General features: G+C 39.3%; 1 protein-coding gene across 1 annotated transcript in view; it reads right to left on the bottom strand.

The window, feature by feature from the left end:
* grin3a (glutamate receptor, ionotropic, N-methyl-D-aspartate 3A) overlaps positions 1-10,471 on the bottom strand; it is a 46,993-nt gene extending 36,522 nt beyond the window's left edge. The window contains exon 1 of the mRNA XM_065965946.1: positions 7,859-10,471. Coding sequence (XP_065822018.1) covers positions 7,859-8,602 — 744 coding nt within the window. The 5' untranslated portion in view covers positions 8,603-10,471. The remainder of the gene's footprint in view (positions 1-7,858) is intronic.
* Positions 10,472-14,628: the final 4,157 nt, after the last annotated feature.

The following is a 14,628-nucleotide window of genomic DNA, read 5'->3' as shown; positions in this document are numbered from 1 at the left end:
TATTTTAAGCAAAACTGAAGCCCTTACGAATCTTAAGTAGACCCTCAGAGGACTCTTAATTGTCCTCTGTCAATTCCAAGGGAATTATTTCACACATGTATTTCAAATTCATAAACTCATTCATTGACGAATGAGACCCGGACAGAACAATGGTTAGAGCACTGTAATGGTGTGTGATTTTCAACCTGGAGCAGGAATTCAAAAAACATGTGGTCTCAGTGCTTAGCCCTAGAGACATGTGGTCTCTAGGGCTTATTGTGGCCTACCAATCTCACCAGGTGATAGTCAGAGTTGTATCACAACTGTCCTAAGTACAGGAAACTAGGAAGGGCACCATGAGGTTTCAAAACTTCCAGATCGGCCCCTCAAGTTTAAGGCCATTTAGACCTACCTTCATAACATCTAGAATGGAATGATTTGGCCCAATAGCCATCATAGACAGGGATTAGATGAGGATTTATTTTTGATGTCCTTGTTGGATCAAGGCACCAACTTTTAAGGAGGCAGTATGAACTGCATGAAGCATTTGATACCAAGAAGCTGGCCTTCATGACCAGCTGGCAGCAGAACAGATTTGGTTCTGCTTCAATCCACCTGGTGCTTCGCACTTTGGTGGATAACAGGAAAAGGAAGTGTGATCTGTGATGACAGCCTTTCACACCATATCGTGAGCTCAGCTCGTCTCTGAAGAGTCACATAGGTCCATGTATTGGGCTATTTTTCCAAGGACACTGCAGACCTGGATCCTGTCATAACAAACTCATTGGAATTACTCAGTGTCTCAGCTTTTTTTTTACCCACAAGACGTTAGAAAATAAATATTTTTGTGGAACCGCCCTATAGAGATTATGATGTACAGCGTCAATCTCAGCCTTGGACTCTGAATCATTTCTCTTCAGCAATCTTAGCCAAGCATGGAAAGGTGGCATTTCCCTCAAATATTATTTACCACCTTCAGTAAAAATAATACAATGTTACTGTTAGAGAAACAGGTAACTACTTCAACCGCATTACAACTATTTATTTCTTTCTCACTTGTCCCTTTGTAACCTGTCACATTTTCACATTCAGTATAATGAAATGGTACCCAGTTGGCAGGCATATGTTCCTGTGTAAGGCCCTAAACCAGATCCACCTACCATACATTTCATTTTACAAAAAAATTGGAGACACAAAAAATTTGGTCATGTTGGTTTATCTTTTATCTTTTATAGTCAGAATTCATAAAATTCCCTTTGGGTTCCTTTATATATTCTTCAGGCAGTACAATGAAGACTCCATTAGATGTTCATATTTTTGGTCACATCTAATGTTATTTAGAGGTGACAAGTATCAAATTTGATGAAATACTCAAAATGCAGAATTTTGTAAAGTTTTTCAGCAACTCACTCACAAATATCACAGTGTATTAGAACTGTAACATTGCACTAGTTTGAACAAATTTTAGATTTTGGGATTAAATTTGATAATAATATTAAGATAATAGAATGGTTTGGCTCATGGTCACAAACAAAGTCAGAAGGAATTCTAACTCAAATTCCCACTCAATGTTTGACTTGATGTTTTGGTTTGATAATAACTTTACTCTTGTGGCTCACTCCTACTGCTAAATCAACTTCAATTTCAGCTGCAGTAGGGGATGAAAAAGACCTCAAACCACTTTGTACTGGCTAGACATGAACACCATAAAGGATTCAGTAGCTGTAGAGCAAGATAAGACCTTTCAGAAGTCAATAAGAAGTTTACTGGGGTAATATTGGACCAACATTTGTAAATGGGCCAGGAGCAAACCAATAAGTCCAGAAATCAATATTTGTGTAAGTATAAATATCAAGGGTGTTAAAATTCACCAATAGAAGTTGAGACTGATTTTAACATTAAAAGTATAACAACAACAGTCTGCTTTGGTCTGGTTGGAAAAGAATATAATATGAATCATTTGATAGCCTGATTCTAAAGCAATACACCTTTTACCGAGGTTTTGTTGCTTATTCTGTTCCAAAAGCGTGCCAAATCTCACGGGTTGAGACAGCATGATACAACCTATGCGATGGATGCAAGAATTAGCAAGCAGCAGCCCAAATATAACTTTACTACCCACAACTTAGCAAAGTGTATGATAATTACAAAATCTTTGGCCAGTTGTATTGCAAAGATTTACAACCCTAACGTGTAGTTGGGAGTGATTACTTTTGTTAAATGGTTAATACATTTGAGCAAAGTTACAAGATACTAAGATACTAAGATACTAATCAGGCATCATTTTGTTGATTGCATGCCAGAAAACATCAATTTCAATTTAAGAACTAAGTGTCAAATGAAGAGCGAGCGAGTAACAACCAATGCCTGACCACCATGTTTACATGTTTACATAGGTCAATCAGAGCAATAATACAAAAAAAAGAAATAAAATGCATTAAAATGTTGTTTTTCACTGTTCATTATTACTCTTTTAACACAACAGCATTCTAATTACTCTCTCATAAGAGAAGAGACACAGAACTTGGGAGAATTAAACTTTGTTTTAAATGTTTAAATGAGCTAAAGTTAACAATACCTTTTCATATTTCTCCCCCCAAACAACTGCCAACGAAAGACACCTGGGCATGGTTGTGTGACAAGACTTCAGCTTAAAAATATAGAGCAAAGATATTTGTTTCCACAATTGGCCTATTCTGCTTTCTCTCACCGACCACATTTGACAAATTTACCACCTATAGTGCTTGAGATAAAATTGTGTACTCCAAATCAGGCTGCATGAGTCGCCTGTTCTAGTTCAGTGTGCCTTGGCAAACTATACCCTGTGTTCATCATGCCAGCCATTCAAGCGATCAATTAGTCACACACTCTCTTGCATACACTAAAATACAAACCGAAATGACACACGCACACTGAAAAGGTGCTATTTAATAGGCTTTATAACTTTTTCATGAGATTTTCACTAAAAGTCCATTAGATTCATCTTTTGGTTAATTTCATCAATCCCATTAATAGAATTAATAGAATCATTATTCATCTGCTTAAGAAATAAAAAGGATGACTACTGAGACAAAACAACACCAAAAGCAAAACTACAAATGTTTCCCTGACAAATAAAATAAATGCTAATGCATTGCACTGGACATCAGACCTTTACCTCCTCTCGTCCCTAAGGAGGATTGGAGGATTTATTCTCAGCTGCAGCACTTCTGCATTGTGATCACCATAAATCTGTATCCTTTTCTTTGTTCTGCGTGTAAATAACCAGGAAATACACACATAGAGGTCTATTGCTTTTCGTTACACCTGAAATACCAGCTGTTATCACTAATATCTTCTAAAATCTTTTTATCTGGGATTTCCACAGCTAAAATATATTTACTGTGATTTTGAATTTGCAACCTTCTCTGTACAGTAACACAGCAGGGGCTGGTAGATTCATGGGCTGGTGGTCATATCAAATTAAATAAATGAATTGGCTATTGATCCACACCATAAGATCATTAATTATTGGGAAAATCTAAAAACTGATTTAAATGTTGTTTTTTTTGGTATATTAATTACTAGATTACAGAGTCTCCCATTCATAAACTATACATATAGAACACTGTCCTGTCCCTACGACCATGTCAACATTTTAGATAGAACTGTTGATTTTGCACACGTCATGTGAATCTTTTGAAATATTGAGGCGTCCTGGGGGTTCTCAATATTGCTCTGCTGTCACAGTAAGAAATCCCTACAGACTCAACTCCTAAGTCACAGTCCAATAGCTGTTGGCCTTACATCCCACTGACCTCCTTATGTCACTGCCAGCTTGATTTATGAAGGTACATAATTACACCAACTCTCCCCTTAGCAAGCAAAGTGCTAGTATCCATCTGTATCCATGGACGTATGTTTAGGACTCACAGTAACAAATCCAATATACTAATCAGCATTAATACTTTTCTAAGCATTTGGTGGAAAGATATTTAAAGGTCTTTATTCTGTGTCCTGGTGTGTACTAAAACAACAAGTTTTAGTACACACGACAGTGTAACACATTTATTGACATAATAATTAACAAAAAATACTTGTAAAGATTACCTCAAAATGGGGTTCATTTTAAATTTCTGCATGCATAATAGAGACATCAGTTACTCACACACTTTCTGTCAATCATATAATGAGTAAATAAAATAAACTTACAATAATTCTTCATTTTGATTGGTATTTTTTAACTTACAAATTAAGTTGTTGATTGTGAGTTTACTCTGAAAAAGTGTGCTTAGTAGTCTTCCTTATCACTCAATTATGAGACAGTTACAAAGTTGTGCGAAAGCCAAAGAAGAATTTATAATCTGCTGACTCCCTGTAAAGTTAATAGGTTATTTATATCCTCTTAAAAACATGTTAAGAGTCTCATATTGTATAGCTTTGGACAGCCTTGTTTACACGACCGCAATTGTGAGTTTCACCTCTACAAGCATTTGCAGGTCTGCCAGTTGTGGACTAATAAAAATGGCTCAAGCTGGACCCTAACCCCAACCCTTGTTGGGCACCCAAGAGGGCCCGCCATTCAGTTCCATCCTTTTAATGTTGGAACCGCCATTGGTTAAGATGTATTGAAGTCTGTTTTTCAATTGTGTGTAACTTTGTGTTAATGAAATATGAATGAATCAGCTGTGCATTGTCTGTGGTCAAAAAGTTGATTTTAGCGTTGGATGGAATAAAGAGTCTACAGCTCGCATTTACGTACAAATTGTGGTGTCGAATTATTAATAAATGACCTTGTCGCTTGAAAATCAATGCACTATAACGGGTGCATTTTATCCACTGGTGGTTTTAGTTTTGCGATTCTAGGGTTAAGGGTCACCCTAGAGGTCACAGTATGAGTTCCAGTCTGAAAAGGCAACCTGAAGGCATTTTCTCTGTTCACTACTGGAAAGGCCTTATCGAGTTCTGTCCACAGAAAGGACACACTGGAGGGGACTTCATCATGCTTCCTTGCACATTTGGCCACCAGAGGGGACCTTTTTGTGTGGTTTTTTTCTATAAAGGCACCCAAGAGGGCATTTTTGCAAGTTCATTTTTTTATTTTTCACATAGGGATAGATGACCAGTCAATCCAAAGCATCTATGCTAAGAAAACCACCTTAACTTTTAATCAGCAACTATTTGACATTTTTTGCAAAAGGTGAACAATTTGGCTAAAGATTTATTCCAAAGTGTTTACACATCAGCATATAATTCACAGCTGTATCAGATCAACATGGTGTATACAGTATCCCAGACCACAGTCTTCAATTTACATAACCCTTCCATTTTTAGGTCTGTACTCACGCCCTCCAACGTAAAGGGAATATCATAAACATGTTTTAATGCTAAGAGCATACATTCTTACATAATTGGATTAGGTAGCAAGAGTTATTTGCGTAGATGCCTCATCATCTCAGTATGATGCTATATCTTCATCTCTTACTCTCAAGTGTTGCGTGCCAGCATGATATCAATTTTCTTCAAATCAGAGACAACTGACCTTTCCAACGGGTTTCCTCTCTTCAGCTTGTCGCAGTTTCTAGCCCTTTGTTTGAAATATGCTAAAATCCTAAGATTTAAAGTCCCTCACTATCAAACTGATCCCACCTGGCATTTTCATCCTTCATCAAAGATCAGTGCCTGATTCAACATCACACCCTGTTAACGTTGTAGCACCTTAAATATAAATGTTGTTAGGGTGAAACAAGGCAAGGGTAGAAAAAAGGTCATCAACTTAATAATAATGAGATGGTGACAGCGCGCGTTCAAAAAGTTTTCACAGTTTGCAAACTGCACTGGAGAAAATGTTTCCAGCCTTCAGTTGGGATTTGCTGGCAAAACTAGTTTGAGTCAGAGGGGAGTTAAGCCCTAAAAGTCACAAATGAGAACTGCAAATTGTTTGTCGGGCTGTCGTTTTGCTATACTCATTTTTCTCTGCCAATTTTTCTATTCATCCTCCCGTCCATCAATCTTTGTCTAAGGGAAATCTGCTTACACCTGTTCTTACACTTTAGACACCTGCTTACTCTTTACAGCCAAATGCTCCCCTGTTTAAAGAGCAGGAAATTAGGTATTACTATGGACACACACACACACACACACACACACACACACACACACACACACACACACACACACACACACACACACATTACTATAGCTCAGTAGGTGGCAAGAGTCCCAGAGCCCTTCAGTCTAACTAATGGGTTTAGATGTGTGTGTCTCCTTTGTGTGCTGAAAAAAAAAACTCTGATGCACTTTGGCCCACCCAGGATGATTGTGTATGCAACGTCAAAAACACACACACTATAGCTGTTAGTAGGAACTAATTTATATGTGGTACTTGCCCTGTTTGAACCACCTTATTTAAGAGGTGTACAGTGCTTTGCTTCCCAAAATCATTGTGAGTAAATGTCTCTGTGTGTCTACTTTTACTAGTCGAAGACAATTATGCATGTTAGTTACACTCTTTCTCTCTCTATCTTTTTCTTCCTCACAAATTCTTTAAAACTCACAAATACTCTCAGCAGGTGTCTTTTCAGAGACCGGGTAATGACAATGCCTGTGATAAGTGTTTACTCTTTTAACTTGTTTTCTCACTCTCTTACTCCAGCTGCAAACTCTGCAGATAATCTTCGTTTGGTTTATTTGACACAAAAGCAGCTTTTCAGCTCTAAGCTGTTTGAATAGGCATCAGGTCAATCTTTACCTAACCTAAAAAATCTAGAGGTAGTTTTCTAACCTTGTCCATTCATTTATATGGCAGCTTGATCAGAAAATGATCAGCTTTAAACGATTATATGAGACTGTTTGGAAAGTATTGACACCTCTTGTCCAGAGTTTAACTGCATTTGTATCTCTCCAACTCCATCTTATGCTATTGCTATTGTCTTCAAAAAGAAGAAATGGGACAAACAAACCTCGGAGGGAAGAGGTTAGAGATTTCTTTACAAGCATTTGGCAAAAAACAGACAGGGCAATAACAATTCAGAGTCATTAGAATATGACCTGTGTATAACTTAGAAGAGCAAAATAGAGCAAAATAACAGAGAAAGAGCGGGGAAGAATACTTTTGGACAAACTGTTAAAGCAGTGAAATGCCAGAGAAATGCTCTGTATGACTTACATTCACCCCTGGAATAGGCAAAATGCTAAATGTGCTACTCAATATTTTAAGTAGCTCTGCATAGATAAGTCTTACTTGTACACAGATATAATAGTTGGCCAAAATTTGGACAAATCAATAATGTTGGGCTAGGTGTCAGCACAAATTGGGTTTATTGTGTGTGTGTGTGTGCGCAAGAGCCTGCTGTGCACTTCTATGTTTTTTTGCCAAAGTGCTTTTTTTCTACTTCAGGTACACAGAAGGGGATGCTGAGATACAAAGAAATAATGTCTTTATGCATCTGTATAGGTCATATTGTGCTGGGTGGACATAAGAGATACCCAAGCGTACTTTAGAGTTCAGCACCATGGACAGAGCCTTTTTCTAATATCCCTATTTGATGCTTTATGTGAACAACCAGCCGATAAAAAAAAGAAAAGAAAACGATGTCCTTCATCTCAAGGAATGCCTAATATACAGAGGAAAATGATCAACAAATCGGAACTCCCTCAGCTTACGTCTAAACGAGGGCCACTGCTGTGTGAATAGGGCCTTTTAAATGTTCTAAAACTGAGAACTATATGTTTTCGGTAAATAAACTGCTTTTGGGTTCTCTGCTGTTGGACACATTTTGATAAGTTTACCGGAAAGCCTTGTTTTTGTATTCCAACATCTGGTATTTATTTGCTGACACGATCCACTGCAGTTCTAAACAGTAGTTCAGATGCAATGAGAATTTTTTTTTTTTTTTACCTCACTTTGGCGCGTAAACTCCTTTTGCACAACGCTGACGACTGGCACCTGGAGAGCGAGCGACACGAACTCCAACTTGACGAACTCGTCCCGGTTCCGTGGAAATGCGATCATGGCAGAAACCCCCTGCACGACAACGGTGTGACACACGCTCTCCAAGAAGGACAGGGGGTCTTCCTCTGCGGGGCTGCCCGCAGATGAAGAGGAGAACGCGGGCAGTTCGCCGAGTCCGGACCCAACAGCCATTACAAGCTCCAGGGATAAATTGTATGGCAGCAATCCGGCCCGATTGAGAGCCTCGACCGCGAGGAGGGCCGAGTCGCGGGGTGCGAACACGCTGTTCTCCCTTGAGGTGTTCTCCTCCCGCTGCCGTGCCTGGTTCTTACTTCTGCTGCCCCCCCGCTGGCTATTAACGGTGCCCCTAGTCCTGAGACTTCCATATCCAGACGCACTGACACTTGTTTCAACCTGCTTTTCAAAACCCAACCCGCGCTCAGGGCTTCCTATCAAACCTCGATCTGTATCCCGATCTTCAGAACCACTTCCATTAGTGGCGGAGAGCAAGCGAGGCTGAACTTGCAGAGCCCCAACTCGAACCGTGTGGCCAATCCGTTTCAACACCTGGCACGGCTGTGGGTGCGAGTGAGCGCACGGCGGGAGAAAGACAAGAGCGCACAGAAATAAACAAACTGATGGCGAGATCCAAGTGCCAGCTCGAGCTGCCAGGCCACTCATCATCATCATCACCAGCGTCTTCACCTCCCGTGCTCCACAGCTGCGCCGGATGCCCCGTCCAACCACAGAAAGGACGAACACCGGGGCCGCCCCGTTGGTCCCCCTCCTCGTCCCCTGCGTGTGGCTCTGACGGTGCGCCACTCAGACAGGCTGCAGCCCCCGCTCCAGCTCCGGCTCCAGAACGCGGCAAAGTTATGCGTTCCTCCGCAGGCACAGACAACAGGCTGCTGAGGCGCGAAATTTGGCACGAGCCGCGCACTAGCAAAAAAATATCCTGAAAAGTGCTGTTTTTCATCTCAAAAGATTTTCATAATTCAAACCTCCTGGTTGCTAAATAGGTATTCGAAATCGAAACGTAAACAAAAAAAAAAAAAATCCTCATATTCCAGTGGTAGAAAAAAAATGAGGCAGAATGTGCAGGCAAGCCAAGAGGAGAGGCTGTCGGATAAAAGGGTTAATGCGCATCAAACACATTCCAAAAAAGGGAAATCCACCACTGGGAACATCTGATGGCTTCGAAGGAAAATTATTCCATTACCATCCAAAGCTGCAGGAGCCAAGTCAACATCACTACGTCCCGGTACACTGGATAAAAAAAAAAGAAGGAAGATTGTTTTCCCCACTTGTTAAACAAGCCGGGTAGAACCTTTCCAACGCGCGCGCGCTGCTAGACTCGAGTCCACCCGTGTAAATACACTTGTACCGGCGAGACCTCCAGCACAACAGTGCGGTCCTCTGCGCACGTTCCAAAGAGATTTAACCCTGTCCTCACTTTACCCCCTACCCCATCCCCTTCAGCAGTGTCAGGGGTAGAGGTTACAAATGAACAAGTTGCGTAACGTAAAAGAAACATTGGCACAACTAAATGATGATAGATAGATAGATGGATGGATAGATAGATAGATAGATAACATCATAGCACATCCATCTATTTTACAACTCAACAAGTTACACATTGTGTAAGGATTTATTTGACATGTTATTTTAGAGAGGACTTCATTCAGAAGTATGTTTTTTTTTTGCACCTGTACTTGTGGTTGCATAATCATGCAAGTTGTCTCTGCTGATGGAATTATGTTTGCATATAACACCTTAAAGCCTGTTAGTCTAATGCAATCCAATACAGCATCCTGGCCTAGAAAACTACCAAAGAGATAAATCAACACTTCTGTTACAGTCACAGCAAAAGCTTAGCAATTTTTGGCTTTTACAAAAGGGTCTTTATTTTCAGGCTGCAGAATTGCACTGATGATTTAACTAATGTTTGCACTCTCAGTACTTCTCAATGTTTTGGGCTTACTGTTTTTGAAAGAATACAAAGTATATAATACTACCTGCAACTGCTGTGCATTTTATAAAATGGTTTTCTTCAGGCATGAATGCTAAAAAATAAAATGAATCTCACATCTGCTACCATGCTCTTTTAAATGAAGCTTTGTAATGTAATTATTGTTATCGGGATAATCTAATATCCATGCATTGTAAATATGTCAAAAGAAACTTGCACGCATTCAATAATTTGATTTGATGTCATGAGAAAGGATTTGAATGTCGAGTGCCTGTGTGCATTGACTCGGCTAATTTAGACAAAACCAGACAGCACCCTGCTCTTAATGAGATTGTTTTATTTAATCATACCTAAGGACACCCGGTAAGATCGTTAACAGCTGCTGAAGGGGCCAATGTTTAACTGATGGGCCTCATGTTGCTGTGGTAACCCACAGGCCAGAGGTCACTATTGACCCAATCAGAAGCCTCAGTTGAAATAGCAGCCCAGATTAATGATTGGTTAATAGTCTGATCTAGATTAATGATTGGCTAATGGTCTGTCTTGGAATGAGGGGCTCAATGACCCTGATCGATCAGATATCGCATGACCTCAAACGAACATGGGCGAGATAGAGAGAAAGGGGGGGGAGGGGGGATTTGACAGGAGGCAGAGGAGAAGGAGGTGGTGACCGGAGGGGGACTGGTGGGGAAGATTTAGAGAGAAGCAGAGGTGATGAAGAGGTAAGAAGAGCTGAGGCTTAAGATGGGAATGGGGGAATTGAAGGGAGGAGAGAAGGATAGTGATGAAAGGAGAACGGGGAAGAGCAGATGTGTATGCCAAGGGAAGAGGCCCTGGAGAATTGAATGCTGTAAGGACAGGAGAAAAGCAGAATAGGTAAATGAGGACCAAATGTGTGGAGTGAGAGGTGATGCAAGAGCTGGTTGGGGTGAAGTGTATTTAAGGAATTGAGGGCGTTACAAATAAAAGAGAAAGACATTTTACTGGAGAAGATGAAACAAAAACAGAAAATTGCATTGAGCATAAAATTCAAGGTGAGATTTGAGAGTTGATCTTCGAAAGAGCCATCATAATTTTTGTTGCACCAAAAAAACAATTTCATTTTTTGTTGCTATTAAATTGTACCCTGTGCAGAAGAATGAGATATCAAGCAGTCATGTGCTGCATAGGGCTTTATAACAGCTTCATAGTCACAGTGTTCTAATTCCAGCTCTTGATATAAAAAGTTTAATAATACATTTTATTATAAAAATGTTGAAGATTACCTCTGCCACAGAAATTGAGCTTAGTTCAGTCAGTTCAAACTTGATATTTCCCCATTGGCATTTCATATGAAAATCTGTTTTTTTGTGTTTTTACTAAAAGAGGGCTAGTCAAAATGTAAACATTTTACATTTACATTTTGTATCCAGTACATTTTATTTGAGCCTTCGGTTTGACATTCTTGTAGATAGAAGTACATCAAGAAAGGCAGCTTCTGCACAGATCATAAATGCTACAAATGCAACAGGTCTGTTTCTATATTAGGGTCTTACAACCCTTATCACCATGTACTTGTACTGGCCAAAAGGGGTCTATCTTTTACTTATATTCTCTGTCATATTATGATTATTATGTGTTGAATGTAAATGTAGTGAAATTAAAGCTGCTCTCACAGACTTTACATGACTCCTCTCTTTTTTTTTTTTTTTACTGGGACCTATAAGTTAATTCCCTAATTTTGTTCCCTTCATCTGCCAACATGTTATGGAATGATAATAAAGGCCCCTCGACTGCAAGTGTTAAACATTTACCTTCATATATATATACACACTTACATAAATTGGTACATGGCTTTGTTGAATACTCCATGTCAGTTATGAGATTGAAAGGTCTGCCTCTTTTCCCCAGACTGAAGCAATGATGAAAAGCTGTCTCTAACTCAAAATTACACCAGGACCACATTAGATCATATCAATTGTCATGAGTCTTGGTGCAGTCCCTTATATGAATGCAATACTTTATGATGTGGTTAAGATGTGGTTAAAATGTTTTCCCAAAACATCTTTTCCTTCTAACTTTCTTTGCTGTCCATAGCTGGTTTTATTGTTTGTCCAACTTCAGTCTCTTTATCTAACTTCAGAGGTACCTGTCCGTGTTTCTATGTGTCAGTCGTCCACTTTTCTCCCTGGTTGCTTGCACATCCCATTTTGCATTCTTGTCCTCTTGCCACGGTGGAACACCTATAAGTCTACCCTCCCTTTTGTCCCTGTCTAAATATCTCTCTGACCCCTTGTCTTGTTGTATAACCATCCATGTCCCTGTATGTCTGCTTTGGTTGTCTGATTTGCTGATCATTTCCTTCACCTGTCCGCTTCCCTGCTGCTCTGCCCTCCTTTCTGTCCTCTTCCTGTGTCAGCATCATTGTGTAACTGTCTGCTAGTCTGCCGCTCTGCCTCCCTGCCTGGCTGCATGTCTCTCAGTTTGTCATCTTGCAGTATAGTGACCCTGCAGAGTCAATGACCCTTACACCTGCCAAGCAAATTCTTCCATGGTTCAATTCCCACACCAGCAGCAGGGATTATGAGCAGATGAAACCTGAAGAAAAAATATATATCAAGGTTAGTGCACCGGTTAGACACACCTGATCACATGGGTCTACAGTCATTAACTTGAAGAGTTGAATTGAGATGATTAACATAAATAAGCACATTCAATTTGACAAATTATGTCTTTTATAAAGCTGAAAATTTAAATATTTTGAATATAAGCTTGCAGGGAAAACAAGTATAGGGTTATTAATTAAATCCAAACTCATTCTCACTTAAATAATGTTTCCTTGTATTTAAATACATAGCTCTATGAAATTGTCTGTAATAGGTGTTAAGGACATTGTACAAGAAGACTGATGGAAAATTGGATCATTATTAGTATTCATGAGATGTGTTAACTTTGCAACTTTGGTACAAATGAACAGTACTGTTCTGTTCTACTCTGACTGAACAATAACACCTGATTTAGTCTTGTTTGCATGAAAGCCTTGTTACACTTGAACCAGCTAAGCAAACTTCAATTTTAATTATTTAATCCCCTCAGCAGTCTGCTGCCGCAGCTTCCAGCTGCTGCTTTAACTTTTAAAAGTGTCTTTTTTCTTTCTAATTGTTTTCAGCAACTACAGCTATTGTTCAGAGAAATAACAGTTGTGTTAAAATTGTGTTAACCAATATGATGTTATACACACATTGTTAAACATTATATACACAAACCTGCATACCTTTTTTCTCTGTTGTTCTCCTCCCTCGTAAGTCTCAGACAAAGGGATGTATCCATGCAAGGCAGGTGGTGAGAGATTACTGTTGTTTGTCAAAAATCTATAATTAGGGTTGCACTGAGCTATGAAGTTCATCCAGTAGAAATAAAAGTTGCACTGTGAATGGAAATATGCAATTTCAAGTTTTGGGGTTTCAAACCATCTCTTCAAAACAGCATTCACAGAAAAAAAGAAAGAAAGGAGAAAACAGAATGATGCGGTTAAATAAAAGACGGATATGTTGGCAATCAATCAACCCAACACGGTGTGACTTTAACTTTTACAGCACTGTTCTGCCAAGGTCAAGCAGCTAAGCCAAAAAAACAGGAATGACACTATTTTTCAGTGTCTCATACATACACAGTTTATTTCAACTCACATAATATAAAACAGAATGCGCTATGTTCAGTATGTACTGTATTACCTCTAATGTTGCACCTATAATGAATGAACATAAATATAAGCTATACACATAGGGGGAGCAGTTTCCCTCTGCATCTGAAAGCTTTTAATGCATGCTATCCCAAATGTGGAAGAAAACCACACAGTAACTAAAGAGTATAAATGCTAAAAAAATAAATTTCGGAAGTTTTCAATTATGAAGACAGGCATGGAATACAAAGAGCAAAAAAGCTTTCTCTTTGAATGTAAAAATACACATAATAGTTCATTGCAGTGTTGTAAATAAAGTGGAGCAGGGACAAGACAACATATCAAGACTTTCACATGAAATGGCAGGTTATAGTGGGGATTAAGTTTCATACAAACCCTTTTAGTCTGGAGTGGGTCATATATTTGGTTTAATGAGGAATACAGCAAGTTAAATTGGAAAAATAAAATGTTGGGATAGCAGAATTCACAGATTAGTTTCGAATACAGAGCAAGAGAGTAAACACAGCAGAAGTCTCCTCTTTAACTGTTTCTGATGTTTTCTTATCAGCATTCAACTACAACAGTCCTTCCCCCCCCAAAGCCCCCCTTTTTTTTTATCTCACAGACAGGCAGCCTGTGTCAATCTCTCTTTGGGCCATTACCCCAGATTACACAAAACAGATTTGGCAGAAGAGAACAATACCCTTGTTTTCAGACGGCCACCCAAAAGACAGCGGGTTGCCATGCAGACCAAGGCATGGGGAGGGATGAGTCCTGTAATGCTATGTCGTCAGCCTGGTCTTGTTTTGTTTTTTCGCTGTTGCCGACACTGTAACCCCCATCCCATCCCCCACTCCCTTGTCCTCAGAGTGTTTATTTTACGCAGTAAAACACATACTGCTATGGAGTCATACATGGAGTGGCAAATGATAACTGGTTCTCATGTATAAATAGATATTCAAATTCTTGAAAAGCAAAATGAAAATACACACAGCAACCAGAATATTTGTCTAAATTTGTTATTATTTCTTCTATTTTTTTGTCCAATTAAAGAATTATAGACTCAACAGATATGTACTGTTTTTT

The sequence above is a fragment of the Labrus bergylta genome, chromosome 17 (genome assembly GCF_963930695.1).
Source record: "Labrus bergylta chromosome 17, fLabBer1.1, whole genome shotgun sequence".
NCBI lineage: Eukaryota > Metazoa > Chordata > Actinopteri > Labriformes > Labridae > Labrus > Labrus bergylta.
The sequence above is the reverse complement of the archived record's forward strand: the minus strand, read 5'-3'. Positions and strand labels throughout refer to the sequence as shown.